Source organism: Bombina bombina, chromosome 5, assembly GCF_027579735.1.
Source record: "Bombina bombina isolate aBomBom1 chromosome 5, aBomBom1.pri, whole genome shotgun sequence".
NCBI classification, from domain to species: Eukaryota; Metazoa; Chordata; class Amphibia; order Anura; family Bombinatoridae; genus Bombina; species Bombina bombina.
In genome coordinates, this window is record NC_069503.1 from 162,673,405 (window position 1) to 162,701,354 (window position 27,950).

A 27,950-nucleotide genomic window follows, 5' to 3' on the forward strand; every position below is an offset into this window, starting at 1 on the left:
AGATGCCTACCTAGGTATCTCTTCAACACAGAATATCATGGGAAAGAGGCAAATTTGATAACATAATGATATAATTACACTGGTAGGAATAGCAAACACCAACAATAGTTCTAAGACTAATTGCATTACCTAGTCACTGGACTACCTGAGTCAATCCCTACAATTCCAGAGAATAGTCTGTACTGTTATAATACAGTCTAAAGCAGAGCGGTACTGGCCCAAATGAACCGGGGAAAGCAGCATTCCCTCACAAGTAAAATATTACCATGCGGTAATGCAGAATGTCCTTGTAGCGGCATTGCTATTACAATTACCATTTCTTTTTTCTTTTTTTAAACATTCTTACTTTCCAGCATTTTTTCTCACCTGTATAAAAATTATAAAACAGCAGTGTATATATAAATATAAAATGTATGGGCTGGTTTATAGATTTTGTGTGTTAGAACATTTTATTTTAGCACTAGCGTCCCTTCCAAATATGTCTTTAACACCTTTAAAGAGTAATAAACATAACTAAACAGCAGCTTGTAGTCCAAATACATTTCCCTAGAATTCCACTGGTGAGCCAGTTAGGTGCAGCATACGCACGTATCCTCCAGACACTGTCTGTTTCCTGCTCAGGAGATGTAAATGTGTTGTGGCACCAAGTTGGCATGTTTGCTGGGTTTAAACACATAGGGGTTAATTGCAATCTTGCACTTGGTTGGTTTTGGTAGATCATTTCTGAGCATTGGCTGGTATTGTCACTCGTCAGTGTGTTTTTCCAAAGATCACAATTCTAAAATACTTGATACGAGAAACTATTTATGTATTTAAAGACTTATCTTGTCCTCTATTTGGTTTACAGTCTGCATAGATGACATTCAGGATGTGCGGAAGGGACAACAAACAGAGGGAATGCACAAGTATGCTAAGGATCTCCCAGCCAATCGCTGCTTTTCTATCATCTTCAAAGGTCAAAGGAAGAGCCTCGATCTGGTCGCCAGCACTGAAGAAGAAGCCAGTCACTGGACCACTGGCTTGTCTAAAATCATTAGCAACTCTAAAGCTATGAGCCAAAATCAGAAGTTAAGACAGTATCCTTTTATCACTTGTATAGAGGGCATTTTATTACACTGCTGTTAGTACCCATGGGGGCCGACTTATCATGGCCCGTATTGTGCCTAATGCACCAGGTTTCCTGACGGAAACAGGAGTTTGGAAGCAGCGGTCTTAAGACCACTGCTCCTTAACTTGTCCACTGCCTCGGGGGCTGCGGATATCAATCTGCCCGATCTCATACGATCGGGTTGATTGACACCCCCTGCTAGCGGCCGAATCTGCAGGGGGCCGCATTGCACAAGCAGTTCACCAGAACTGCTTGTGCAATGATAAATGCCGACAGGTCAGATCATGTCAGCCAGACGCTTGATAAATCGGCCCCATAGTATGTTGTACGTTAATAGAAATCAGTAAATGTTGCCTTTCAAAGAATGTAAATGTAATTTATCTTGGTGATCTAGGCAAAAAATCACATAACCCCATACATTGCTTTCCTGTATTAAAAAATGTACATATTTTATGTGTACTTAGATTAAGTAAAATTACTTGATAAAGGTGTTTTCAGTCCCTCTTACTGATATTTGTAATCTTAAAGGAACATTAAATACAGTAGAATAGCACAATCAACAAGTGCATAAAAAGCAATAGTACTTACTCTGAATTTTTAATGAGCAGTAGATTTTTTAAACAAATTTCAAAATGTACTTTAATTTGCCAGCCCCCTGAATCACGTGACAGCCATCAGCCAATCATAGACTTGTATACACATATACTGTGAATTATTGCACAAGTGTGCACATAAAAAGACTTTGCTCAATTTGATAATTGAATAAAAAAATTCACATTAAAATAGCATTCTCTATCTAAAGCATGACCGTTTAATTTTGACCATAGTATCCCTTTAACACCTTTCAAATGAGGGGTTGTGTGGTCCTGTAACGTGCAGGTGATTGCCAAAAAAAACATGATTACCTGCAGCATTTAATGTGCACTTTAACCTTCAAGGAGGAGGAATCTAACAGAGTCCCTATCTCCACTCCTTTGAAATGAGGGGTCACATCCTTCTGTAAGATGCACTTAAATGTGCTGTTTGACCCGAGAAGGAGGGGTATGCCTCAAGTTGCCCCCCACAATACATAGAAAAACCTAAAACCAGTGTTTTGTGAGTAGAACAGCAGTGAAACAGTTACAGTTAATAAGGGAACCATACCTTGCAGTCTGCATTGTGTAGTATTTGCTAATTGCTCTAATTAACTGTTTCACAGCTGGGCCACTCACAAAACTGACCTCAGATAGATCACTGCCTAAGACACCCCCCCTTTTTTTGTTTTGCTCTTTCAAATCAGTGTTCATTGTGCTGCCAGCATCGGTTCTTTTTTGGGGGTTCTGGCAATTTTTAAGAGGCCATTATTATCCCCTCACCATAGGAATATATCATAAGACCCCTCATTTGAAAGGGTCCTCCCACAATGATTGTTATAGTAATAATGAAACCTGGCAGGTACCTCTTGCTTTATAGATCCATGTCTGAACTTCTAAAAAAACTTTTAGAACCAGAGAACGTAAAAATAGGGGATATTTTGTGAATTTCTATATACATTTTTTTAAATTTATTTTTTATTTTGAACAGGGGTATGAGCATGCATGTATTGTAAAAATGGTATAAGGCACCCCTCTGGGATATTAGAATATTTTCTGTAATTTTAAAACGTATCTAATATTTGTGTGGTCATACAATTATACCATCTTCTGCGTTTCAATTGTTATTGAAAAATATATAGATATAAAAATGTTGGTGTTTTGGGAAGATGAACTGATGCTAGATATGGGACAACAAACTTTGGGTTTTTGCATTTCATATGATGACATTTCCCTATATTATGATAATAATTAATAAGAGTACCTCAGAAAAAGTTGAAATGGGTGTGAAAATGGCTCATCGGAGAAATGTTTGAGCTTCTTAAAAGGTCCAACATAGATTTACATTATGCAGTACGCTGGGCTTAGACCCACATGGTGTAGATCTATGTCAGTTTGGGTTAAAGTTAAAGGGATATAAAACCCAAACTTTTTCTTTCACGATTCAGATACAGCACACAATGTTTACTTTGTTACTTCTGTTATCAATTGTGTTTCATTCGCTTGGCATCCTTTATTGACGGAACAGCAATGTACTGCTGGAACTAGCTGAACACATCTATAAACCAATAACTGCAGCTCCTGAGCTTATCTGTGACTTTTTCTTTCAACAAAAGATACCAAGAGAACAAAACAAATTAGATAAAGTTGTACTTCTATCTGAATCTGAATGGGTTTCGGTTTTGCTCAGTAAGGGTAATAGAAAGCACTACTCAAGTTTAAAAAATGATAAAGCAAACTGCATTTGTGTTTTTTTTTTTTTCTAAATATAAAGTAAATGTTTAAAAGTTATTTAAATTGAAATGTCTTGGTAATATCCATTTAAACAATGTATAATTTAGAATCTAGGGAGCGCCTCAAAGTGGGCTGGGATATATATGCACATGAAACGTTGATAAGATTTATGAGAAAATGCACAGGTTTATTTATACATACACGATAAAAACAGTAAAAAATGTAGAAAATATATGAAATTGCAATCAGATTGAGTTGAAATTATTCAACTTATTAGATGTATATCCTCTTATACATTAACTTATATAGTATCAAACAGGGTGGTGATACATAAGTGTAAAAGAGTAAAACATATAAAAAGAAGTTATTCATGGATCCATGAGGACAATAAAAAATGAATAAAACCATATAACAGGTACAGAAATGCAATCTTCAAAAATTAAAACGCTAAAAAAACATATAATACAATAAGTTAACGATTCCTAAATATAATAAGTGTGTAGTGTCTCCTATGTGTGTTAGACAATCCCTGATATCAGGGTAAGTAGTTCCAAGTTCCTTGGGGGCGATTATGCCCTATGTGTGTCGATCCTAAGGGTGATAGCTGTGAAGGTGTCCAAGAAGTCTGACTTGGTGGGGGGTGATATAAAATATAAAAATGTAAAAAATGTGGAAAAAACAAATAGAAAAAAGATATCCTAGTGCTGTGATCAATAGCAATAAAACTCAATAGCAATAAAACTCAAATCCAAAAAATGTGATAAAAGTTAGTAAAAAGTTGAAAAAAGTCAAAGAATATTCGTTATAATGTCCAAAATCCAAAAGAATATATCCCAGTGTACCTGTGGAATATAAAACAAAAACAAATAGTGCAATAACGTTTAGGAAATCCTTAGTACAAATGAAATGAGGCTTACCATCAATAGCCAACGCGTTTCGGCCCTTCCTTGGGCCTTTTTCAAGACTGTATTGTGGTAAGCATAACTAGGCCTCTTTTTATACTATGGTGCACCTATCACAGTGCACCAAAATTTGCGCCAAAAAGTATTGACCTTTGGACCGGAAGTGGTACCTTCCTGTGTCTTAAATGTTTATGAATAATAATTTTTATTAGTTGTTGTGTCAAGTTTTAGGCTGTGTACTTAATTCCTCTATAAGTTGAGTATTCCTCACCATAGAAAAGAAGCAAAAAGGCGGAATTTACATCGCCAAAATCGCCGAAACCGGAAGTGCACTTTGCATGTTGGTGTCACTTCCGGTTCGTGATTAGGGGCCGGTCTCGTTTTAAATCTAATTCTGGACTAACATATATGGTGATTCTTATAGCAAACTACGATGTTTTAAGTGGTACATTTGTTATGCCATTAGGTCCCAAGGGAGTGCTATTTTCTGTGTCGTTTCAGCTAATATACATTACCGGAAGTGACATCATTACCGGAAATGGACTTCCGGTCTCTTTATGACCGGACGTGACGTCATAACCGGAAATGTAGTCTTTATTACCGGAAGTGACATCATCACCGGAAGTGGTGTTCCAGTCTGTGTGTGACTCTGGGTATTTTTCAGGGTTTGTAGTACTAGTTGTGAAAAAACTTAGTCAAATGGTGTGCATAAATTAACTGTGGTCAATCATATAAAAGGCGTATGTATACAAAAACGGTCATTAAAATTATTTACAAAGACGAATTATAAAACAATTGGTTAAAATACTTGGTTTACGTATATGTACTAAGTATAGAATGAAGGTATAATACAAGTCTGTTATTAAGGTACATAAGCAGACAAATGTGCAAAATAAATCTCATTGGGTCCTGAATTGATTAAATAGAATCAGAGGTGTCAGAAATCACTGTTCTAGTTAGATGCCTGATTAGTGTCATATTTTGAAAGATGAGGATACCACTAATTCATATATTGTTTACTGGTTTGGTTGGTCTAATAGTTGAAGAATGGGTTCCCTCAACATCAGGTGTTTCTCTACGTGGAATCCACCCGGTAAATGGGGCTCTATGTCACCACATCAAGAAGAGTTTGTGGGAGGCAGTATAAAAGGTGTTAAGAGGTCTTGAAGGTGTAAAATGGAATTTCATGGAATTGTTAAAACATTTGTTAAGACATTATTAAAAAATTATTAAAAAATTATTAAAAAATCTGGTAGGTAGGTGGATAGTAAAAGAGTACGGGTAAAAAAGAGTACGGGTAAAAAAGAAAGGGGAGTTGTATCATGTACTTATTAGGTAAAAAAAAAAAGAGAATGCGAGGAGCACAGGTATAAGTGTGTTGAAAAAAATGTTTTATTAAACATGCGCTAATGAGTGAATAAACACACACAAAGCGGTTCATCAATATTGAACAAAAAGCAAACAAACAGTGTGAGGGGGGGAAAATAGAACCACCCCGGGGTTAAGACTGAACAGAAAAAAACTGCTGTATTTACAGACTGCAAGTGAACAGGTATACGCGTTTCAGCATATTGCCTTACTCATTACCTGATTAAAACAATAGTGTGTGCTCCTTAAAAAGAGAAGCAGTCCGCTCCCATTGGCTAGAAGGGACCCACCCTTTTACTATAGGCACCAATAGGAACAAATGTCGAAAATAATGCACAGTAATTCCTACTTAACTCAAGGTATGGATATTAACTCCCAATGCACAGATGATAACTAAACTTAAACATCAAAAATAAAGATATCGACTAGTTGCTAGAACCTAATTGATATAGTTGAATCATAATTAATATTAATAATGTCACTATTACACATTACAATTTATAACAGACATGCTATTGCTTAAATCTCTTGAAAGTCGCTTGAAAATTGCTCAGATCATCGATTCCCTGCAGCTCAAAAATGGGGCCCCTGCATCCATACATTCTGAAACATAACATGATAATAAAACAAAATAAATAAAACATGCTATGACGATGTATGTTTCAACAGTGTAAGCAAAATCAACAAATAAGTGAGAAAATATACATAACCTGAGTATGCATGCCCTATACAAATTATGAAATAGACATGAATACACAAGTACCCTACTTAAGTTTTATGTTTATGAGCTGTCCCCTGCATTAACTCCCCGATTTCACAGGGCTGTCAAACCCTCACTAGATACCAATGGGGTATAAAACTAGGGTACTCTAACCATATGCAGTGTTTCTTTATGGAAAGGCAGTGTGGACCTGACTCACCCTTTGTGAACTATGTAGTGGAAGTTACCCACTTCCTACTGAGTCACAATTACTTTGAATTTGAAGGGGATTTCTTTCTCCAGAGGCGTGGGACAGCTATGGGGGCATGTCTGGATCCTTCGTTTTCCAGACATGCCAACACTACATAAGAACTTTATTTTAGACAGCATTAACTTTATACTGACCCATAACTATTTTTTTAACCAAGGGACCTACTATAACCAAATATGCGGAACAGCAATGGGGACCAGGTTCGCGCCTAGCTACGCGAACTTGTATATGGGAAGATGGGAACGAATTTTTTGGGAATCGTGCCCAGCTAGCGCGGACCTGGTCCTATACCGAAGGTATATAGACGATATTTTGCTAATCTGGAAAGGTTCTATGGAGGACCTTCTATACACAATTAAGGTCATGAATAGTAATAATCTCAATCTTAAATTTACACACGAAATAAGTATGAAGGAGATTACATTCCTGGATCTAAGAATTGAAGTAATCGAAGGCAAACTTGAAACATCCACTCACTTCAAACAGGTAGACTGTAACAATTATATTCACCAAGACAGCTGCCACCACTCCAATTGGAAATCTAATATACCTAAGGGCCAGATGCTAAGACTAAAGAAAAACTGCTCCAACCCGGAGAAATGGGAACAACAAGTGAATATGATCAAAGAAAGGTTCCTTGAAAGAGGATATGATAATGACAGCTTGGAGAAAAACATATCAGAGGTTAGGATGAAAGACAGAAAAGACCTTCTACTGTATAAGAATAAGGAAAACAAATCAGCATGGGAGGATGAAATAGTGAACATCCCTTTCATAACAAAATACAGCACTAACAGACATATTATAGAAAGGATCATAAGGAAACACTGGTCGATTTTGAAAGATGACGATGTACTCGGGGAAAGGCTCCCAGAAACACCAAAATTTATTTATCGTAAATTAGAAAATTTGAAGAGCATACTCTCACCCAGTATACCCAGAACCCCTAAGTTGAAAACGAGAGATATACAAGGCAGAGACATTAAGGGTTTCTATCCATGCCCTAGCTGCAAGGCGTGTGAAAGAGGTGTAAAAACCAAGCAATTCACAGCACATAACACCAAAATAGTTTACCCTATAAGGGTAAGGGAGTCATATACCTTATAGAATGTAGCTGCGGTCTCCAATACATTGGTCAGACCTCTAGACCCCTTAAGGATCGTATCAGAGAGCATCTACTACAGATCAAAAATAAGAGTACAGAAACTCCACTATACAAACATTTCACTAAAAAACATCAGGGAAATAAGAAAGATCTCAAATATTGCGGTATCCAACTAGTAAACCCCAGTTGGAGAGGGGGAAACCAAGAGAAAAAACTCCTTATAGAAGAATCAAGATGGATATTCTATTTAGACTGCCTTCATCCCAGGGGTCTGAACCACAAGGAGGATTTGTCACATTTATTCAATCTCAAATAGATCTGCTCAAAAACATGCGCTATAGGAAACAAAGATCCATTATTAGCATGTATCTTCATACTAGCGTAATAGACTAGTTTACCTAATAAGTACATGATACAACTCCCCTTTCTTTTTTACCCGTACTCTTTTTTACCCGTACTCTTTTTTTTTTACCCGTACTCTTTTACTATCCACCTACCTACCAGATTTTTAAATAATTTTTTAATAATTTTTTAATAATGTCTTAACAAATGTTTTAACAATTCCATGAAATTCCATGAAATTCCATTTTACACCTTCAAGACCTCTTAACACCTTTTATACTGCCTCCCACAAACTCTTCTTGATGTGGTGACATAGAGCCCCATTTACCGGGTGGATTCCACGTAGAGAAACACCTGATGTTGAGGGAACCCATTCTTCAACTATTAGACCAACCAAACCAGTAAACAATATATGAATTAGTGGTATCCTCATCTTTCAAAATATGACGCTAATCAGGCATCTAACTAGAACAGTGATTTCTGACACCTCTGATTCTATTTAATCAATTCAGGACCCAATGAGATTTATTTTGCACATTTGTCTGCTTATGTACCTTAATAACAGACTTGTATTATACCTTCATTCTATACTTAGTACATATACGTAAACCAAGTATTTTAACCAATTGTTTTATAATTCGTCTTTGTAAATAATTTTACTGACCGTTTTTGTATACATACGCTTCTTTTATATAATTTTAATGACCGTTTTTGTATACATACGCCTTTTATATGATTGACCACAGTTAATTTATGCACACCATTTGACTAAGTTTTTTCACAACTAGTACTACAAACCCTGAAAAATACCCAGAGTCACACACAGACCGGAACACCACTTCCGGTGATGACGTCACTTCCGGTAATAAAGACTACATTTCCGGTTATGACGTCACTTCCGGTCATAAAGAGACCGGAAGTCCATTTCCGGTAATGATGTCACTTCCGGTAATGCATATTAGCTGAAACGACACAGAAAATAGCACTCCCTTGGGACCTAATGGCATAACAAATGTACCACTTAAAACATCGTAGTTTGCTATAAGAATCACCATATATGTTAGTCCAGAATTAGATTTAAAACGAGACCGGCCCCTAATCACGAACCGGAAGTGACACCAACATGCAAAGTGCACTTCCGGTTTCGGCGATTTTGGCGATGTAAATTCCGCCTTTTTGCTTCTTTTCTATGGTGAGGAATACTCAACTTATAGAGGAATTAAGTACACAGCCTAAAACTTGACACAACAACTAATAAAAATTATTATTCATAAACATTTAAGACACAGGAAGGTACCACTTCCGGTCCAAAGGTCAATACTTTTTGGCGCAAATTTTGGTGCACTGTGATAGGTGCACCATAGTATAAAAAGAGGCCTAGTTATGCTTACCACAATACAGTCTTGAAAAAGGCCCAAGGAAGGGCCGAAACGCGTTGGCTATTGATGGTAAGCCTCATTTCATTTGTACTAAGGATTTCCTAAACGTTATTGCACTATTTGTTTTTGTTTTATATTCCACAGGTACACTGGGATATATTCTTTTGGATTTTGGATTTAGGACATTATAACGAATATTCTTTGACTTTTTTCAACTTTTTACTAACTTTTATCACATTTTTTGGATTTGAGTTTTATTGCTATTGAGTTTTATTGCTATTGATCACAGCATCACTATTTGTTTTTTCCACATTTTTTACATTTTTTACATTTTTATATTTTACATCACCCCCCACCAAGTCAGACTTCTTGGACACCTTCACAGCTATCACCCTTAGGATCGACACACATAGGGCAGAATTGCCCCCAAGGAACTTGGAACTACTTACCCTGATATCAGGGATTGTCTAACACACATAGGAGACACTACACACTTATTATATTTAGGAATCGTTAACTTATTGTATTATATGTTTTTTTAGCGTTTTAATTTTTGAAGATTGCATTTCTGTACCTGTTATATGGTTTTATTCATTTTTTATTGTACTCATGGATCCATGAATAACTTCTTTTTATATGTTTTACTCTTTTACACTTATGTATCACCACCCTGTTTGATACTATATAAGTTAATGTATAAGAGGATATACATCTAATAAGTTGAATAATTTCAACTCAATCTGATTGCAATTTCATATATTTTCTACATTTTTTACTGTTTTTATCGTGTATGTATAAATAAACCTGTGCATTTTCTCATAAATCTTATCAACGTTTCATGTGCATATATATCCCAGCCCACTTTGAGGCGCTCCCTAGATTCTAAATTATACATTGTTCAATATCTATAGACAAACTAGGTGTCTTACTTTTTCTGGGGAGCCAGTTGGATACAGAGGAGACGCTGTGAGGAACACAACCTATTTCAGTTAATATCCATTTAAAGTATAAATATAATAAGCATTTGTACCTATCAGCTGTTTTGCATTAGTAGAAAGTAACTATATGTCAATAAGCATTAGTGTTGACAAAAAGGCGGCAACCCTGTGATTTCAGAGAGCGTGTGCGGGCAGCATCTGAATATACGTTTTTTTTTGTGTGTGCATTTAATCATGTGGTATTCAGTGTGACCCCCTGTTATCTTCTTGTGCTCAAAATATTTTCCTGTCTATAATTATAGAGACATCTGCACAAAGGGTTTAATTTTCAGGATAAAAATATGTAGGTTTCTAGAAACCACTTATAATTACAAGCTGGTATACGCTTAAATAGAGACGAAATGTACCAGCCATGCACACTGTTAAAGTATTTACTTCTTTACAACAGAGAGATATTTAAAGGACAAATTATTTTTGAAGGTTAATATCTTCTTTAAAGGCACATGAAGTAGTCAAGATTAAACTTTGATGATTTAGATAGAGAGTACAATTTAAAAAATATAATTTCCAATATACTTCTGTTTAAAGGGACAGTCTAATCCAAATTAAAATGTCATGATTCAGACAGGGCATGCTATCTTAAACAACTTTCCAATTTACTTTTATAATCCAATTTGCTCTGTTCTCTTGGTATTCTTTGTTGAAAGCTAAACCTAAGTAGGCTTTTGCTAATTTCTAAGTTTAGATGGCTGCCTCTTATCGCCGTGCGTTTTGACAATTTTTCACAGCTAGACATCGCTAGTTCTTGCCTGTCATATACATAACATTGTGCTCACTCCCGTGGAGTTATTTATGAGTCAGCACTGATTGGCAAAAATGCAAGTCTGTCAAAAGCACTGAGATAACAGGGCAGTCTGCAGAGACTTAGATACAAGGTAATCACATAGGTAAACAGTGTATTAATATAACTGTTGGTTATGCAAAACTGTGAAATGGGTTATAAAGGGATTATCTATCTTTATTTAAACAATAACAATTCTGGGGTAGGCTGTCCCTTTAAACGTGAAAGGGAAAATAAAAAAAAAAAATCAATGGACACCTATCCAAAAACTCATTCAAATGTGCATGTAGGTGAGAATGAAAATGTACATTCTCACAATAAAAAGTGTTACGGTATTTACAAATTATAGGCGCATGTCAGCTCTCTCTCATAATGAAGCTGTCAGTTGAACACTGCCTGGTGATCTCCCAGTCCCAACCAAGCTGCACATGTTCTGTAACCCTAGTAAGGTATTTAAAGGAACATCACACTCTGTGCCTCATAACATTTTTGAATATAAGCAGGAAAACCATTTTTCAGTGTTATTTTGACTGCTTTTCCTGTGACAATGATGTTTTTTCCTTATGTTTCCAGAGAGGCTGGAGGGCACCGTGCAGGATTCAGACCCTGAACCTATAATGTTTGATCAGTGTAGCAACTTCTTTGTATCTTATCCTATTTGGCTACAACAAAGAAGATAAGCTAAACTCAAAAGGCCTTTTAATGCGGTGTGTCTGGACTTTAGTTACACAAAATCCAAAATTAAACTTTCATGATTCAGATAAAGCATACATTTTAAACAAATTTCCAATATACTTCAATTAGCAATTGTGCTTAATAATCTTGATATCCTTTATTGAAGAAGCAGCAATACTGGGAGCTAGCTGAAGAAGCAGCAATACTGGGAGCTAGCTGAACACATAAGTACGCCAGAAACAAAAGGCATATACTGTATGTGCAGCCACCAATCAGCAGCTGGCTCCTGAGCCTACCTAACAAAGGATGCCAAGAGAACTAAGCAAATTAGATATTAGAAGTAAATTGGAAAGCTATTTAAAATAAAGGAAAACATTTGATTTTCATATCCCTTTAATACAATGTAATATTTTCTAACAAAATGACAGTTTAAATATTTTAAAAACATTTATTTTAAAGGCATATCTTGTGCAATAGAGTGATAGCTGATATGTATGGATAAAAAATACTTTAATTGCCCATTAAAGGGACATAGGAGTGTTTTTGTAACAATCTATAGTTTTGCTTATTTTTTAAAAACATTGTGCTGAATTTCAGACACCAAGCCCCAAAGTTTTAGCTGTATACTGATGTCTACAGACTCCTACAGCTCCTGTTTGTATAATCTGTCTTTTCAAATGCGGCAGGGGGGGGTGTCCGTTGTTCCTGTTTCCCAAGCCACTTTCAGTGGGTGTCCCAGTCTAACCTCATGAACTCTGAGCTTCTTAGAAAGTTTTTAAAAGTTTTTACACTGGATTTGTAGATCAGTATCTGTGCATATTTCTTTTACAAAGATATGACGAGTCCACGGATTTCATCCTTACTTGTGGGATATTAACCTCCTGCTAACAGGAAGTGGCAAAGAGCACCACAGCAGAGCTTTATATATAGCCCCTCCCCTTCCCCTCCACCCTCAGTCATTCTCTTTGCCTGTGTTATACTAGGAAGACATGGTAAAGTGAGGTGTTAGTTTTAGTTTCTTCAATCAAGAAGTTTTTTTATTTTAAATGGTACCGGTGTGTACTATTTTCCTCAGGGGGATATGGAAGAAGATTTCTGCCCTGAGGTTTGATGATCTTAGCATTTGTAACTAAGATCCACGCTGGTTCCCACAAGACTTCTGAAGGTAACCATGAGACATCTTCAGTGTGGAGACCGGTTTAATGCTACAAGCAGCATTAAGGTATGTGCAGCCTTTTTTTCTGAGGAGACTTGGTGTATCAGAACTGGCGGGCATTATTTCCCTGTATGGGAATGGGGTAAGCAGTAAAACCTATTTTAATAAGAGGGGTGTTACTGGAGTCCCTATTTTATATTTATCATTAGTTGTTATTTGGGCAATATGTTACATGGGAGACAATATAAAAAACGATGTTTTATGTTTTTTATTTTTGGCACTTAAAACTTATTGGTTTTATGCTTGAGGGTTATATTGTGTGTGTATTTTTACTTTAGTGCAAAACTGCATTTCCATGTGGTGTTGTTTGGGCCTACTCTGACTTTTGACCTTAAGGGGCGGAGCCTATTTTGGCGCAATTTCTTCAGGCTTAGCAGCAGCAAACAGTAACTCGGTGGCTCCTGGACTGTGTAGCTGGTCTGAAGGGTTGGAAACTTGATTCGAAGTACCCTGGGGGCAGGTAGGCGCCACAGCAGAGCTGTGGCGAGGTGCAGAGTGTATTTTTATCTATCTTTTGACTACATGTTGACAAGTACTTCTAAAGCCTTATTTCTGCCCTTGCTTCTGAGTGCAGTAATTTTTGGATTAACGAACGATATTAAGTTAAATTTGGGAATAATTTAACGTTTTTTGTGCATTTTGGAAAAATTGTTCACTTTTTCTTTTCTTAAAGGCACAGTACACGCTTTTTCTAATGTTTATTTTATGCTATAAATAAGTGTTTAAACGACTTTTGTGGTATTACTAGTCTGTTCAACATGTCTGACATTGAGGTTTCTCATTGTTCTATGTGTTTAGAAGCTATTGTGCAACCCCCCTCTAACATTGTGTAACTTTTGTACTGAAAGGGCTTTACAATGTAAAAAGCATATTTTAAATAAAGTGTGTCTAGGGATGATTCTCAGTCTGAAGAGAATCAGGATATGCCATCAAATTCTCCCCAAGTGTCACAACCTTTTATGCCCACACAAGCGACTCCTAGTACTTCTAGTGCGTCTAATTCCTTTACTCTGCAGGAGATGGCTGCAGTTATGTCAACTACCCTTACAGAGGTATTGTCTAAATTACCAGTGTTGCAGGGTAAACGCAGTAGGTCAAGTATTAATGTAAATACTGAATCCTCTAATTTTTTATTAGCTATTTCTGATGTTCCATCACAGTGCTCTGAGTTGGGGATCAGGGAATTACTGTCTGAGGGTGAAATTTCTGATTCAGGGAATGTTTTGCCTCAGACAGATTCGGATGCTATGCCATTTAAATTTAAGCTTGAACACCTCTGCCTGTTGCTTAGGGAGGTTTTAGCGACTCTGGATGATTGTGAACGGTCCCTAAGGTAGAGGGAGCTATATCTTCCCTAGCTAAGCGTACTACTATAACCATTGAGGATAGTTGTGCTTTCAAGGATCCTATGGATAAGAAATTAGAGGGTCTACTAAAGAAATTATTTGTTAATCAGGGATTTCTTTTACAACCTACGGCTTGCATTGTTCCAGTAACTACTGCAGCAGCTTTTTGGTTTGAGGCTCTAAAAGAGTATCTTAAGGTTGAGACTCCATTAGATGACATTCTAGATAGAATTAAGGCTCTTAAGCTAGCTAATTCTTTTATTACTGATGCCGCTTTTCAAATTGCTAAATTAGCGGCAAAAAATGCAGGATTTGCTATTTTAGCACGTAGAGCATTGTGGCTCAAATCTTGGTCTGCTGATGTGTCATCAAAACATAAGCTTTTGGCTATTCCCTATAAAGGTAAGACCCTTTTTGGGCCAGAATTGAAGGAGATCATTTCTGATATTACAGGAGGTAAGGGCTATGCCCTACCTCAGGATAGGTCGGTTAAAATGAGGGGTAAACGGAATCATTTTCGTTTCTTTCGGAACTTTAAAGGAGGACCCCCCGCTTCTTCTTCTTCCACAAAGCAGCATGAAGGGGTGGCCCCCGATCCGGGACCGGATCTAGTAGGGGGCACACTTTCTTTCTTTGCTCAGGCTTGGGCAAGAGATGTTCAGGATTCCTGGGCACTAGAAATAGTGACCCACGGTTATCAATTGGAATTCAAGGATTTTCTCCCAAGAGGGAGATTTCATCTTTCAAAATTATCTGCAAACCAGATAAAGAGAGAGGCGTTCTTACGCTGTGTAAAAGACCTTTTTACTATGGGAGTAATCTGTCCTGTTCCAAAATTGGAACAGGGACAGGGGTTTTACTCAAACCTATTTGTGGTCCCCAGAAAAGAGGGAACGTTCAGACCCATTTTGGACCTCAAGTGTCTAAACAAATTTCTAAGAGTTCCATCATTCAAGATGGAGACCATTCGAACGCTTTTGCCAATGATCCAGGAGGGTCAATATATGACTACCGTGGATTTGAAGGATGCTTACCTTCATATTCCAATCCACAAAGATCATCATCGGTTTCTAAGGTTTGCCTTCTTTGACAAACATTATCAGTTCGTGGCTCTTCCTTTCGGGTTGGCCACAGCACCCAGAGTCTTCACAAAGGTTCTACGGTCTCTTTTGGCGGCTCTCAGACCGCAAGGGATAGCGGTGGCGCCTTATCTGGACGATATTCTGATTCAGGCGTCAACATATCATCTGACAAAATCTCACATGGACACAGTGTTGTATTTTCTGAGAACTCACGGCTGGAAGGTGAACATAGAGAAGAGTTCACTTGTTCCACAGACAAGGGTTCCTTTCTTGGGAACTCTGATAGACTCGGTAGCCATGAAAGTATTTCTGACGGAGGTCAGAAAATCAAAGATTTTGAATGCTTGCTGAGCACTTCTGTCCATTCCTCAGCCATCAGTGGCTCAGTGTATGGAGGTTATCGGATTTATGGTAGCGGCAATGGACATCGTTCCGTTTGTTCGCTTTCATCTCAGACCACTGCAACTGTGCATGCTCGGTCAGTGGAATGGGGATTATGCAGATTTATTTCCAAAGATAATTCTGGTTCAAGAGACCAGAAACTCTCTTCTTTGGTGGTTGTCGCCAGATCATCTGTCCCAGGGGACTTGTTTCCGCAGACCCTCGTGGGTGATAGTGACAACAGATGCCAGCCTTCTGGGCTGGGGTGCAGTTTGGAACTCCCTGAAGGCTCAGGGTGTTTGGACTCAGGTGGAGTCTCTACTTCCAATCAATAATCTGGAACTGAGAGCAATATTCAATGCGCTTAAGGCATGGCCTCAGTTGGCTTCGGCCAAATTCATCAGATTCCAGTCGGACAACATAACGACTGTGGCATATGTCAATCATCAGGGGGGAACAAGGAGTTCCTTAGCGATGATAGAAGTATCCAAGATAATCAGTTGGGCACAGGCCCACTCTGTCAGCGATCTACATCCCAGGGGTAGAGAACTGGGAAGCAGATTTTCTAAGTCGAGAGACTTTTCATCCGGGGGAGTGGGAACTTCACCCGGAGGTATTTGCCTCATTGATTCTCAGATGGGGCAGACCGGAATTGGATTTGATGACATCTCGTCAGAATGCCAAGCTTCCAAGATACGGATCCCGGTCAAGGGATCCTCAAGCCGAACTGATAGATGCCTTGGCAGTACCTTAGTTGTTCAGCCTAGCTTATGTGTTTCCGCCGTTTCCTCTCCTCCCACGCGTGATTGCTCGAATCAAACAGGAGAGAGCTTCAGTGATCCTGATAGCGCCTGCGTGGCCACGCAGGATTTGGTATGCGGATCTAGTGGACATGTCCTCTCTGCCACCGTGGAAACTTCCGTTGAAACAGGACCTTCTCATTTTTCTCAATTTCTCTGCAACTGACTGTGTGGAGATTGAACTCTTGATTTTATCGAAGCGAGGATTCTCTGATTCAGTTATCAATACTTTGATACAGGCTAGAAAGCCTGTCACTAGAAAGATCTATCATAAGATATGGCGTAAATATCTTTATTGGTGTGAATCCAAGGGTTACTCATGGAGTAAAGTTAGGATTCCTAGGATTTTGTCTTTTCTCCAAGAAGGATTGGAGAAAGGGTTATCAGCAAGTTCCTTAAAGGGACAAATTTTAGCTTTGTCAATTCTGTTTCACAAACGTTTGGCAAATGTATCAGATGTTCAGTCTTTTTGTCAGGCTCTATCTAGAATTAAGCCTGTATTTAGACCTATTACTCCTCCCTGGAGTTTGAATTTAGTTTTTCGAGTTCTGCAAGGGGTTCCGTTTGAACCTATGCATTCCATAGATATTAAACTATTATCTTGGAAAGTTCTGTTTTTGGTTGCTATTTCTTCTGCTCGAAGAGTTTCTGAGCTTTCAGCATTAGTGTGATTCGCCTTATCTCATATTTCATTCTGATAAGGTGGTTTTACGTACCAACCCTGGGTTCCTTCCTAAGGTTGTTTTGAATAAGAATATTAATCAGGAAATTGTTGTTCCTTCCTTGTGTCCTAATCCTTCTTCTAAGAAGGAGCATCTGTTACATAACTTGGACATGGTCCGTGCCTTAAAGTTTTACTTACAGGCAACTTAGGATTTCTGTCAATCATCTTCATTATTCATTGTTTATTCTGGAAAGTGTAGGGGTCAGAAAGCTACGGCTACCTCTCTTTCTTTTTGGCTGAGAAGTATCATCCGCCTGGCATATGAGACTGCTGATCAGCAGCCTCCTGAAATAATTACGTCTCATTCTACTAGGGCTGTGGCTTCCACATGGGCTTTTAAAAACGATGCATCTGTGGAACAGATTTGTAAGGCTGCGACTTGGTCGTCCCTTCACACTTTTTCCAAATTTGATACTTTTGCTTCTTCTGAGGCTATCTTTGGGAGAAAGGTTCTTCAAGCAGTGGTGCCTTCCGTTTAGGTTCCTGTCTTGTCCCTCCCTTTCATCCGTGTCCTATTGCTTTGGTATTGGTTTCCCACAAGTAAGGATGAAATCCGTGGAATCGTCATATCTTTGTAAAAGAAAACTAAATTTATGCTTACCTGATAAATTACTTTCTTTTACGATATGACGAGTCCACGGCTCTCCCTGTTATTTTAAGACAGGTTTATTTTATTTTTTGAAAACTTCAGTCACCTCTCCACCTTTTTAGCCTTTCCTTTTCTCTTCCTATAACCTTCGGCCGAATGAATGAGGGTGGAGGGGAAGGGGAGGGGCTATATATACAGCTCTGCTGTGGTGCTCTTTGCCACTTCCTGTTAGCAGGAGGTTAATATCCCACAAGTAAGGATGAAATCCGTGGACTCGTCATATCGTAAAAGAAAGTAATTTATCAGGTAAGCATAAATTTAGTTTTTTTATGTATAGTAGAGTATTACATGCGTGTCTAGCATATGATCACAAATTTCTTTTCGGTAAGTTTTACAAGTATTAATAGCCACCTAGCTAACCAATAAAATAAAGTGCAGTTTGGGTATCTCTACCTCAAGAAAGTTTACGCCTCCTTTTAATTATCGACTTTCAAGTGAGCTAAACCCCTACGTGTTTATCTATCTTTACAAAAATTTAACCAATGATATATATATGTGAAAGGGAAAAAAATAAAAATAAATAAATAATACAATGTAGTAGCGTCCTAGCTTCTAGACAGCTGGTATATAACTGGAAGACGGATATAAAAAAGCAGAACTGGCATAAATAACACAGTATAATAGATTTTGTACTAAGAAGCAATACTAACAGCAACATATACAGAATTATATACCATGCCCTGCCATATCCTGACACTATATTATAGCCTAGTGCCATACAGTGCTATTTACACAATTGCCTCTGATTTACCAGAAGCAGCCAGAGCCTTACAAAACTTTACATGACTTTACAGTATTTCACTTATATATAATGGGGAGATAACGCCATTAAAGGGACAGTATACACTCATTTTCATATAACTGCATGTAATAGACACTACTATAAAGAATAAGATGCACAGATACTGATATAAAAATCCAGTATAAAATGGTATAAAAACTTACTTAGAAGCTTTCAGTTTAGCTCTGTTGAAAAGGCAGTTGGAAAGCCCACTGCAAGTGCGAAATAAGACACTCCCCCCCCCCTTCTTTTGCATATGAAAAGACCCTTTACACAAACAGGAGCAAGCTGGAGTAGGTATACGTCAGTATTCACATAAAACTATGGGGCTTGGTTAGGAGTCTGAAAATCAGAGCAATGTTCTTTAAAAATAAGCAAAATTATACATTTTTAAAAAAACAAACTTTATGGGCTTTATAAATAGATCATCTACAAAACATTTATGCAAAGAAAAAATGAGTGTATAATGTCCCTTTAAACAGTCAGGAGAAGTTCATTAGAGAGCAACTTTTGTGCTGACAAATGTCTTGAGACAAATAGCTTCAAATTTCCACTTTTATATTCTCTCTGCGCAGCACTCAGCAGCAGCAAATGTAGAAGGATAAACAACCCAGATAGAATGTACTGACACGATTGTCCCAGTTTATATTTATATGCCAGAACACGTTTCTTCACCCTGCCGCAGAATTTTCCAGGATAGGAAAGCTTCGGGCCTTTTTGCATAACCTTTCTGGCCTGGAAGATCCAAAACTCTAATCAGAAAAAACCCTTTTATGCCTTCATTTATGCCATTTATTATACAGGCCTCCTTTCCTGATCCAATCTCAGAATACTGCAATAATGCCATCCAGAATACAAGGAATTGCCATAACCCTGGCGTGGTACTTCAAAGGGTTGCTTCACTGGTCACACTATGAGGGACTTACACATATGGCAAAGACAGATTGGCCCAACAGCGCCTTCACTCAAGATGTTATGATACCAATTTAAGCCTTATCCCATCCAATCTTCACCCTACCCAGATAGACCAGACTTGTTATACCCTATGTTTTTAAAAGAGCCAGGAGACCGTATATATAGAGCAAGTCACTGCAGTATGGGATGCCAGTATATACCAGCTAATCCAGGTTGCCTCACTGGATATTCTTTCTTTTTTTATTGTGAGGGACTTACTTAGCTAGCTCACCGATGTATCAGCTTGTTTTCCTTTTAAACAGTTTTAGCCTTTATTCAATACTAGCCTTCTTCACCCTCCAACCAAGGAAAAAACACCAGACTAGATATACCCAGCTAGCTAGATAAATACTGACAAAAGAGTAATGTACTCAATATAACTCCATCCACAACCACAGGTTAATAAGCACAGAAAAGTATGGAATGCATAACAAACAAAGTGTCCATGGCCAATAGACAAATTAGGCCTAACAGTGGGTTACCGGACCAAGCAGTGAAGATTTGTTTATTCTTGTACGACGTCAGCGCCGCTGCTCTCTGCGGCTGTACTCAGGCAGGATGAGTCTGCCAAGAGTGGTAGCGTCGCGGACTCAGGCAGGCGTGTTTACTGCGGCGGCTAGACTCTGCTTCTTTGCATGGGGTGAAAAACTCTGTGTATTGAGCTCCCGCCAAGGTCCTCCGTCACTCTCCAGCTCTAGCTGCACGCTTGTATCAAATGGCGTCTTGTGCGTCTAGTGACGCAGCACCGGTAGCCACTAGTGACGCAGCACCAGTAGGAGGGGAGGGGCTATATATACAGCTCTGCTGTGGTGCTCTTTGCCACTTCCTGTTAGCAGGAGGTTAATATCCCACAAGTAAGGATGAAATCCGTGGACTCGTCATATCGTAAAAGAAAGTAATTTATCAGGTAAGCATAAATTTAGTTTTTTTATTTATAGTAGAGTCTATTACATGCAGTTAAATGAAAATTGGTGTATACTGTCCCTTTAATGCCTCAGCAGGTACAGTTGTAGGCATTAGAAAAACCAGATACAACAAGAACAATGCTGTTTTAAATAAATAAAAATTTGTTGAACCCTTACAAAAAGGCTGCAGAGATAACCCTAAATCTCTGTTATTTTAAATACCATTTTTATGTCCAAGTAAAGCTTCATAGATTACTTTCAAGTGTCCCCATCCATAGCATTTCAAATAAATAAAGTTTATTCTAAATAGTGTCACTTATCTAATTTTAGTACTTTATAAAATAGAAAATGTAAGAGAGCACCTCTATTCTATTAGTCGCTAGTATAGAATATATGTATATCTTATTTTTAAACTCACAATAAGTGTGGTATATCATAAGATATTTATACAAATATTTCAAAATACAATTATCGTTGATGTATTAAACTATATGTTGTATAAATAACAACAGTTTAAATTAATACATTTATGAAGCTGCTATCTTAAAAAAGATTGAGAAGTATTTTATGTATATATCCTGTTAAGAAAGGGAAAAATATAAGACAGCGCTAATAAATAAATTAATTACTCAATAAAATTTATATTGAAAAATTTAATAAAAACCACATATATGTGTATTCACATATGCAAAAACATGACATAAAATAAGTGACAAGTACTAATATAGAAATGATACTTGCACGGAAAGTGTCACAATGTAATTGCTGGGATAACGATCCACAGTTGGCAACAAGTGAACTGCTACCAGGAAAACAGGAAAACCGGCCAGATAATCCAAAAAGATCCACTATTTTAGTACTTTATAAGGGACCGTGGATGTCCGCAGCGTAAAAAGATGATGATATAACCTCAATTAAAGGGACAGTAAAGTCAAATTAAATGTTCATGATTCAGAAGCAAATATAATAGAAGTAAACTAAAAAGTGTTTTAAAATTCTATGCACTAAACCACCTATATCATATAAGAAAAAAGTTTAATTTCCCTTTTAATTACTATTCTATATTAGATGTACATTTCCTTCTTAATACAGGGAGAATCCACAGCTGCATTCCTTACTTGTGGGAAATACTGAACCTGGCCACCAGGAGGAGGCAAAGACACCCCAGCCCAAAGGCTTAAATACCTCCCCTACTTCCCTCATCCCCCAGTCATTCTTTGCCTTTCGTCACAGGAGAATGGCAGAGAAGTGTCGGAAGATTCGGAGTAGTCTCTTATGGAAGGTAGTACTCTTCGCTATGGGACTGGAGTTTTAAGTAGTCTTGTCAGCCTCTCAGTGAGAGCATTGACGAAAGTTAGAGTCTGGAGATGCTGGGAGAGTCTTTCTGCGAAACCATCTATACTCATATTAACAGCTCCTTAAGCAATCAGCGTTGACAAGTTTTGCTGCCTGCTTTCTTGACTCAAGTCCATGTCAGAAGCGCTGCTGCAATCTGTCAAACTTGAACGACCGTGTTTCTGTTCCACAACATAGATTCCGGTAAGATCGTTTCATTTTTTACATATATTGCAATCGCTAGAAGACAGGGTCACAGTGTGACTCCTATCTATATGGAATCAAGGGTTAATATCTCCTGAGGGGGATTATGAACAGTTGGGTTTAATCATATATGCTTTATTTGATTTTATGCTGCTTTATGTGCAAGATGTTTATGGGCTCATAGGCTGAGATAGAACATAAAGGTTTCACTTTCACTTTGAAGGTTGTGCAGCTTAAAAGCTTGGGGCACTTTTTCTCATAGTAGGGATGGTCCTGCATTGCCCCCCATGTGACCGGAATGGTTGAGGCTCCCATTTCCTTTCTCTTGACCAAGTTAATACCGGAGAGGAGTTTTATCTCTGTTCTGTCTGGGTCATAGGAGGTGGTGAGTGCCCCAGCCATTGGGGGTATAAAGGTGCAGTTTTTTTTTTAAATTTAAAATAACAGTTTGTTTTTTTCTGTAGTCCTCTGCATATCGTACTTTAGCTATGGAGGATTCTGATTAATTAGTGGGCTCTCCCTCTGTTTCAAAGAGTAATGCCTGTTTATATTGTGAGGGAGCTCTGGAATATCCGCCTTTTCAATTATGTTCCATATGCCTTGATAAGGGGATTATATCAAATAAGGTTAACATGTTTGATACCACTGAGCAGCCCACCTCTGAGGAGTCTTCATCCAGTGAGGTGCACACCCTACTTGCATCTTTTTATACACATGCAGCTTCCCTTTGCACTGATAATCCTCCATCTGGAGGGGGCCTTTTTTTCACCAGACGTTATTGCGCAGTTTCACACGGCGGTGTCTGCGGCCATTAGTGTTTTCCCTCGCAATGCTAAGCGCAAGCGAAAGGTTAAATCTCGCACTCCTGCCCAGGTGGCATCATGTCATGTGTCGGATATATCTGATCAGTTATCCAAGGATGAGGTTCTCTCTGAAACTTCAGAGTATGAACTTTCAGGGTTGGAGTCTGCTGCCTATAATCCTTCGCCTGTGGAGGATCCAGTTTTTTGATTTAGGACTGCACATTTATGCTTTCTACTAAAGGAGGTTTTGACTACATTAGAGGTTACAAAGGCTGAGCTGCCAGACGAACCTCTGGGTCCTAAATTAGATGGTAATCATTATTAAGGACGAGTGGGACAGGATTAGATTCCCCTTCCCGTCCTCTGCCTTTTAAGGATCCCGGTTCCGGGCTCTCTCTTAGGGTGGGTTTTCTTTTTCCCATCCCTACTTGGTTGGCACTATTTTACGCTTGCCACACGTAATACTAGCCCGTGTAAGGATAGTTCGTCATTCTTAGAGCCGCCAGATATAAGGATGGAAACTCTGTTAAAGAGGATGTTTCAACCTATGGGATATTTGCTTTTACTGGCAGCGCTTGTCGCCGCAGTTTCTGGAGCGGCGACCTTTTAGTGTGTTTCCTTCGCGAAAATGATCGAGGTGGAGTTCCCTCAACATTTTTCAGAAAAGAATTACAGCCTTCTGGGTTACAAATTCTTTTATCTGTGCTGTGATTACGCAGATTAATTAGCCTATGGCTAAGGCTTCAGGTTTTCTGTTCAGGCCCGTAAGGCGCTCTGACAGATATAACTTCTAAGTGTAGTCTCTTTCCCTCTTCTTTAAGGGAAAGAGTTTGTTTGACTATCTCCACGGTTTCAGGGGCCAAGGGTGCCTTCATACCGTAAGATAAGGAGAACAAATCTAAGGAATTTTTGTTCCTTTAGTTCTAATAAAGACCCAGCGTCAGAGGCCTCCGCTAAGCCAGAGAAAACCAAGAGTTCTTGGAAGCCGGCTCAGTCCTGGAAAAGATCCAATCAGAGCCAGAAGCCCGCTGAGACTAAGTCCTCATGAAGGGGCGGCCCCCGGTCCTATTTTGTAGGGGGCAGATTGTCGCTCTTTAAGAGGCTTGGTTCAGGGACGTGCAGGATCCTTGGGTCCTGGCGGTCATAGCTCATGGTTACAAGTTAGGTTTCAAATCTCTTCCACCCAGGGGCAGATTCATCCTCTCAACCTGTCTTCAGGACTAGGAAAGCCTTTCTGGAGTACGTAAGGGATCTATCCTCCTTTGGAGTCTTTGTCCCAGTGCCTATCGCAGGGAGAGGTTTGGGATACTATTCTAACATTTTCGTGCTCCCAAAGAAGGAGGGAACTTTCCGTCCAGTTCTGGACCTAAAGTACTTACATTTCTAGATGTCCCCTCGTCAAGATGGAGAATATAAGGTCCATCCTTCCCTTAATTTAGGAAGGGCAGTTTATGACCACTGTAGATCTGAAGGAGGCATTCCTTCACCTTCCAATCCACAGAAAACACTTCCAGTTCCTCAGGTTTGCGTTCCTGGATCAGCACTTCCAGTTCATTGCACTTTAGTTTGGTCCAGCTACTGCTCCAAGAATTTTTACGAAGGTTCTAGGGGCTCTTCTATCAGTCGCCAGAACCCGGGGTGTAGCAGTAGCTCTCTACTTGGACGATATTCTGGTACAAGCACCATCGTTTCGTCTGGCAGAGACCATTCAGAATCTCTCCTCTGTCTTTTTCGATCTCACAGAGGGAAGATAAATAGAGAAAGGAGTTCTCTTATTCCAAGCACCAGGGTGGAATTACTGAGCACGATAATAGACTCCATAGACATGAGAATATTTCTAATAGACCAGAGAAGTTGCAAGCTAGCTTCAACATGTCTTGGCCTTCAGACCTCCTTAAGGCCATCTGTGGCTCAGTGTATGGTGGTGATTGGTCTCATGATGTCCAGCATGGACATTGTTCTCTTTGCCAGTTTCCACCTCAGGCTATTGCGTCCGTGCATGCTGAGGCAGTGGAACGGCGATCATTTGGATCCGTCTCACAGATTTTTCTGGACAACCGGTCGAGAGCATCGCTCTCTTGGTGGCTCTGTCCAGATCACCTGTCCCGAGGGACAACCTTTTTAAGACCATCCTGGGTGACGTTGACTACGGACGCAAGTCTCTCAGGATGGGGAGCTGTTTGGGGCACCAAGAAGGCGCAGGGCCTGTGGACGCAGGAGGAGAGCTCCATCGCGTTCAACATTCTAGACCTTCAGGCAATATTCAATGCTCTGAAGGCTTGGCCCCTACCGGGTTCGTCCCAATTTATCTGTTTCCAATCAAACAATATAACATCGGTGGCTTACATCAACCATCTGGGGGAACGAGAAGCTCCCTAGCAATGAGGGAAGTATCTCGGATTCTGGAGTGGGCGAAGACCCACAACTGTTCGCTGTCAGCAATCCACTTTCCGGGTGTGGACATCTAGGAAGCGGATTTTCTCAGCAGACAATTTTTTTTTCATCCGGGGGAATGGTCTCTCCATCCCGAAGCGTTTGCGGAGATATGCAACAGGTGTACTCGTTGCATCTATCATAAGGTGTGGAGGACCTACTTTTTCTGGTGTGAAGAGCGTGGTTTGTCCTGGCACAAAGTAAAGGTTTAATCAAATCCTAAAAATCTTCAAAGGAAGCCAGCACCACTCACCAGACTTCAGGGGCACGGAAAAAGGGGCAAGCCACATCCCATCATATGGCACAATTCAAGAAATTTTCCAGCCTCCAAAACATTAGTTAAAAGACCTTTATTGTCTCATGCAGGGTCCATAATACAAACAACGTTTCAAAACAGCAATTGGTTCTTAGTCATGACTAAGAACCAATTGCTGTTTTGAAACGTTGTTTGTATTATGGACCCTGCATGAGACAATAAAGGTCTTTTAACTAATGTTTTGGAGGCTGGAAAATTTCTTGAATTGTGACAAAGTAAAGGTTAAGCTTCCTTAAAGGGACCGATTTCGGCCCTGTCTGTTTTACTGCGCAAGAGGCTCGCTGAGCATCCGGATGTACAGTCTTTTGTTAAGGTTCTGACTAGGATCAGGCTGGTGTTTAGATCTAATGCTCCTCCTTGCAGTTTAAATCTTTTTCTTAAAGTTTTGCATCGGGCTCCGTTTGAGCCTATGCATGAGGTTGACATTAAGTTGTTGTCTTGGAAGGTTCTTTTTCTCTTAGCCATTGCTTCTGCGTGCAGAGTCTCTGAGATTGCTGCCTTGCAATGCAACCCTCCTTATCTGGTTTTCCATGCGGATAAGGCTGTTCCACGAACTAAGTTAGGATTTCTTCCTAAGTTTATGTCAAATCACAACATCAAGAAATTGTGGTTCCTTTTTTATCTCCTAATCCTCCTCCTTTATCTGGATGTGGTTCGTGCCTTGAAGTTCTATCTAAAGGCTACAAAGGAATTTAGACAAACTTCTTCTCTGTTTGTTATCTATTCTGGGAAGCGTAGGGGTCAAAGGGCCTCTTCAACTTCCTTATCTTTTTGGTTGAGGAGTATCATCCGCTTAGCATATGAGTCAGCGGGTCTTAAGACTCCACAGAGGATTACGGCTCATTCTACGAGAGCAGTGGCTTCCTCTTGGGCCTTCAAAGATGATGCCTCTATGGATCAGACGTGTAAGGCGGCTACCTGGTCCTCTTTACATACTTTTTCCAAATTTTACAAGTTTGATTTTTTTGCTTCTGCTGAATCAGCCTTCAGGAGAAAGGTTTTGCAGGCTGTGGTGCCCTCAGATTAGGGGCTGCCTCTCTTTTTTTACCCTCCCGTTAGCATTCAGTGTCCTCTGGATCTTAGGTATAATTTCCCACAAGTAAGGAATGCAGCTGTGGACTCTCCCTGTATTAAGAAGGAAAACATAAATTATGCATGCCAGATAATTTCCTTTACTTCTGTACAGGGAGAGTCCGCAGCTCCCGCCCGTGTTCTCCAATGGGCGGCCCAAAATTTTAATTTATTTTTCTGGCACCTTTTTCACCCCGATATTTCTCCTACTGTTCCTTGTAATGTGGCTGAAATTTTTCTTTGCAGTGATGCATTAAAGGGACATTACCTAACCTGATACCTCCTATTTATAGAAGGGTGTAATTTATAAAAAAACACAGTAGCATACATAAACATTAGGGGAATTTTTTTTTCGATCAAATCATCTTACCACATCTTTTGTTTTTGTGGAGCAAGAAAATAAGAAAGTAGTTGTTGATTTTCTTTTTACAAGATATACCAAGTCCACGGGTTTCATCCTTGTGGGATATAATCCTCCTGCTAAAAGGAAGTGGCAAAGAGCACCACAGCAGAGCTGCTATATAGCTCCTCCCTTAACTCCTCCCCCCAGTCATTCTCTTTGCCTATGCTAGTAATAGAAAGGGTAAAGTGATAGTGGTGATAAAATGATAGTTTTAATTTCTTCAATCAAGAGTTTGTTATTTTTAAATGGTACCGGTAAGTACTATTTCTCTCAGGCAGCATTGGAAGAAGATTTCTGCCTTGAGATTGATGATCTTAGCAGATGTAACTAAGATCCATGTTGGTTCCCACAGTGTGCTGAGGAATGCTAGAGAAATCTTCAGTGTGAGGAACAGTTTTCATGCTACAAGCAGCATTGAGGTATGTTCAGCATTTATTTCTGAGGAGACTGTGATATATCAGAACTGGCTGACATAGTTCCCATAGAGGGAAGGGGTAAGCAGTAATTCTGTGGAAAATAGGGTATTATTGTAATCCTGGGCATTATTTTGTTTTCAAGACTAATGCAACTTTATATGTTATGGTGTGACTCTGGGGCAGCCTAACGATTTTA

At 39.1% G+C, this 27,950-nt stretch overlaps 1 protein-coding gene across 2 annotated transcripts in view; it reads left to right on the forward strand.

Moving 5' to 3' along the window:
• The window catches only part of PLCD1 (phospholipase C delta 1), a 381,478-nt gene that overhangs the window by 185,245 nt on the left and 168,283 nt on the right, over positions 1-27,950 (forward strand). For both annotated transcript variants that reach the window (XM_053713769.1, XM_053713768.1), the window contains exon 3: positions 848-1,076. In XM_053713769.1, coding sequence (XP_053569744.1) covers positions 848-1,076 — 229 coding nt within the window. The remainder of the gene's footprint in view (positions 1-847; positions 1,077-27,950) is intronic.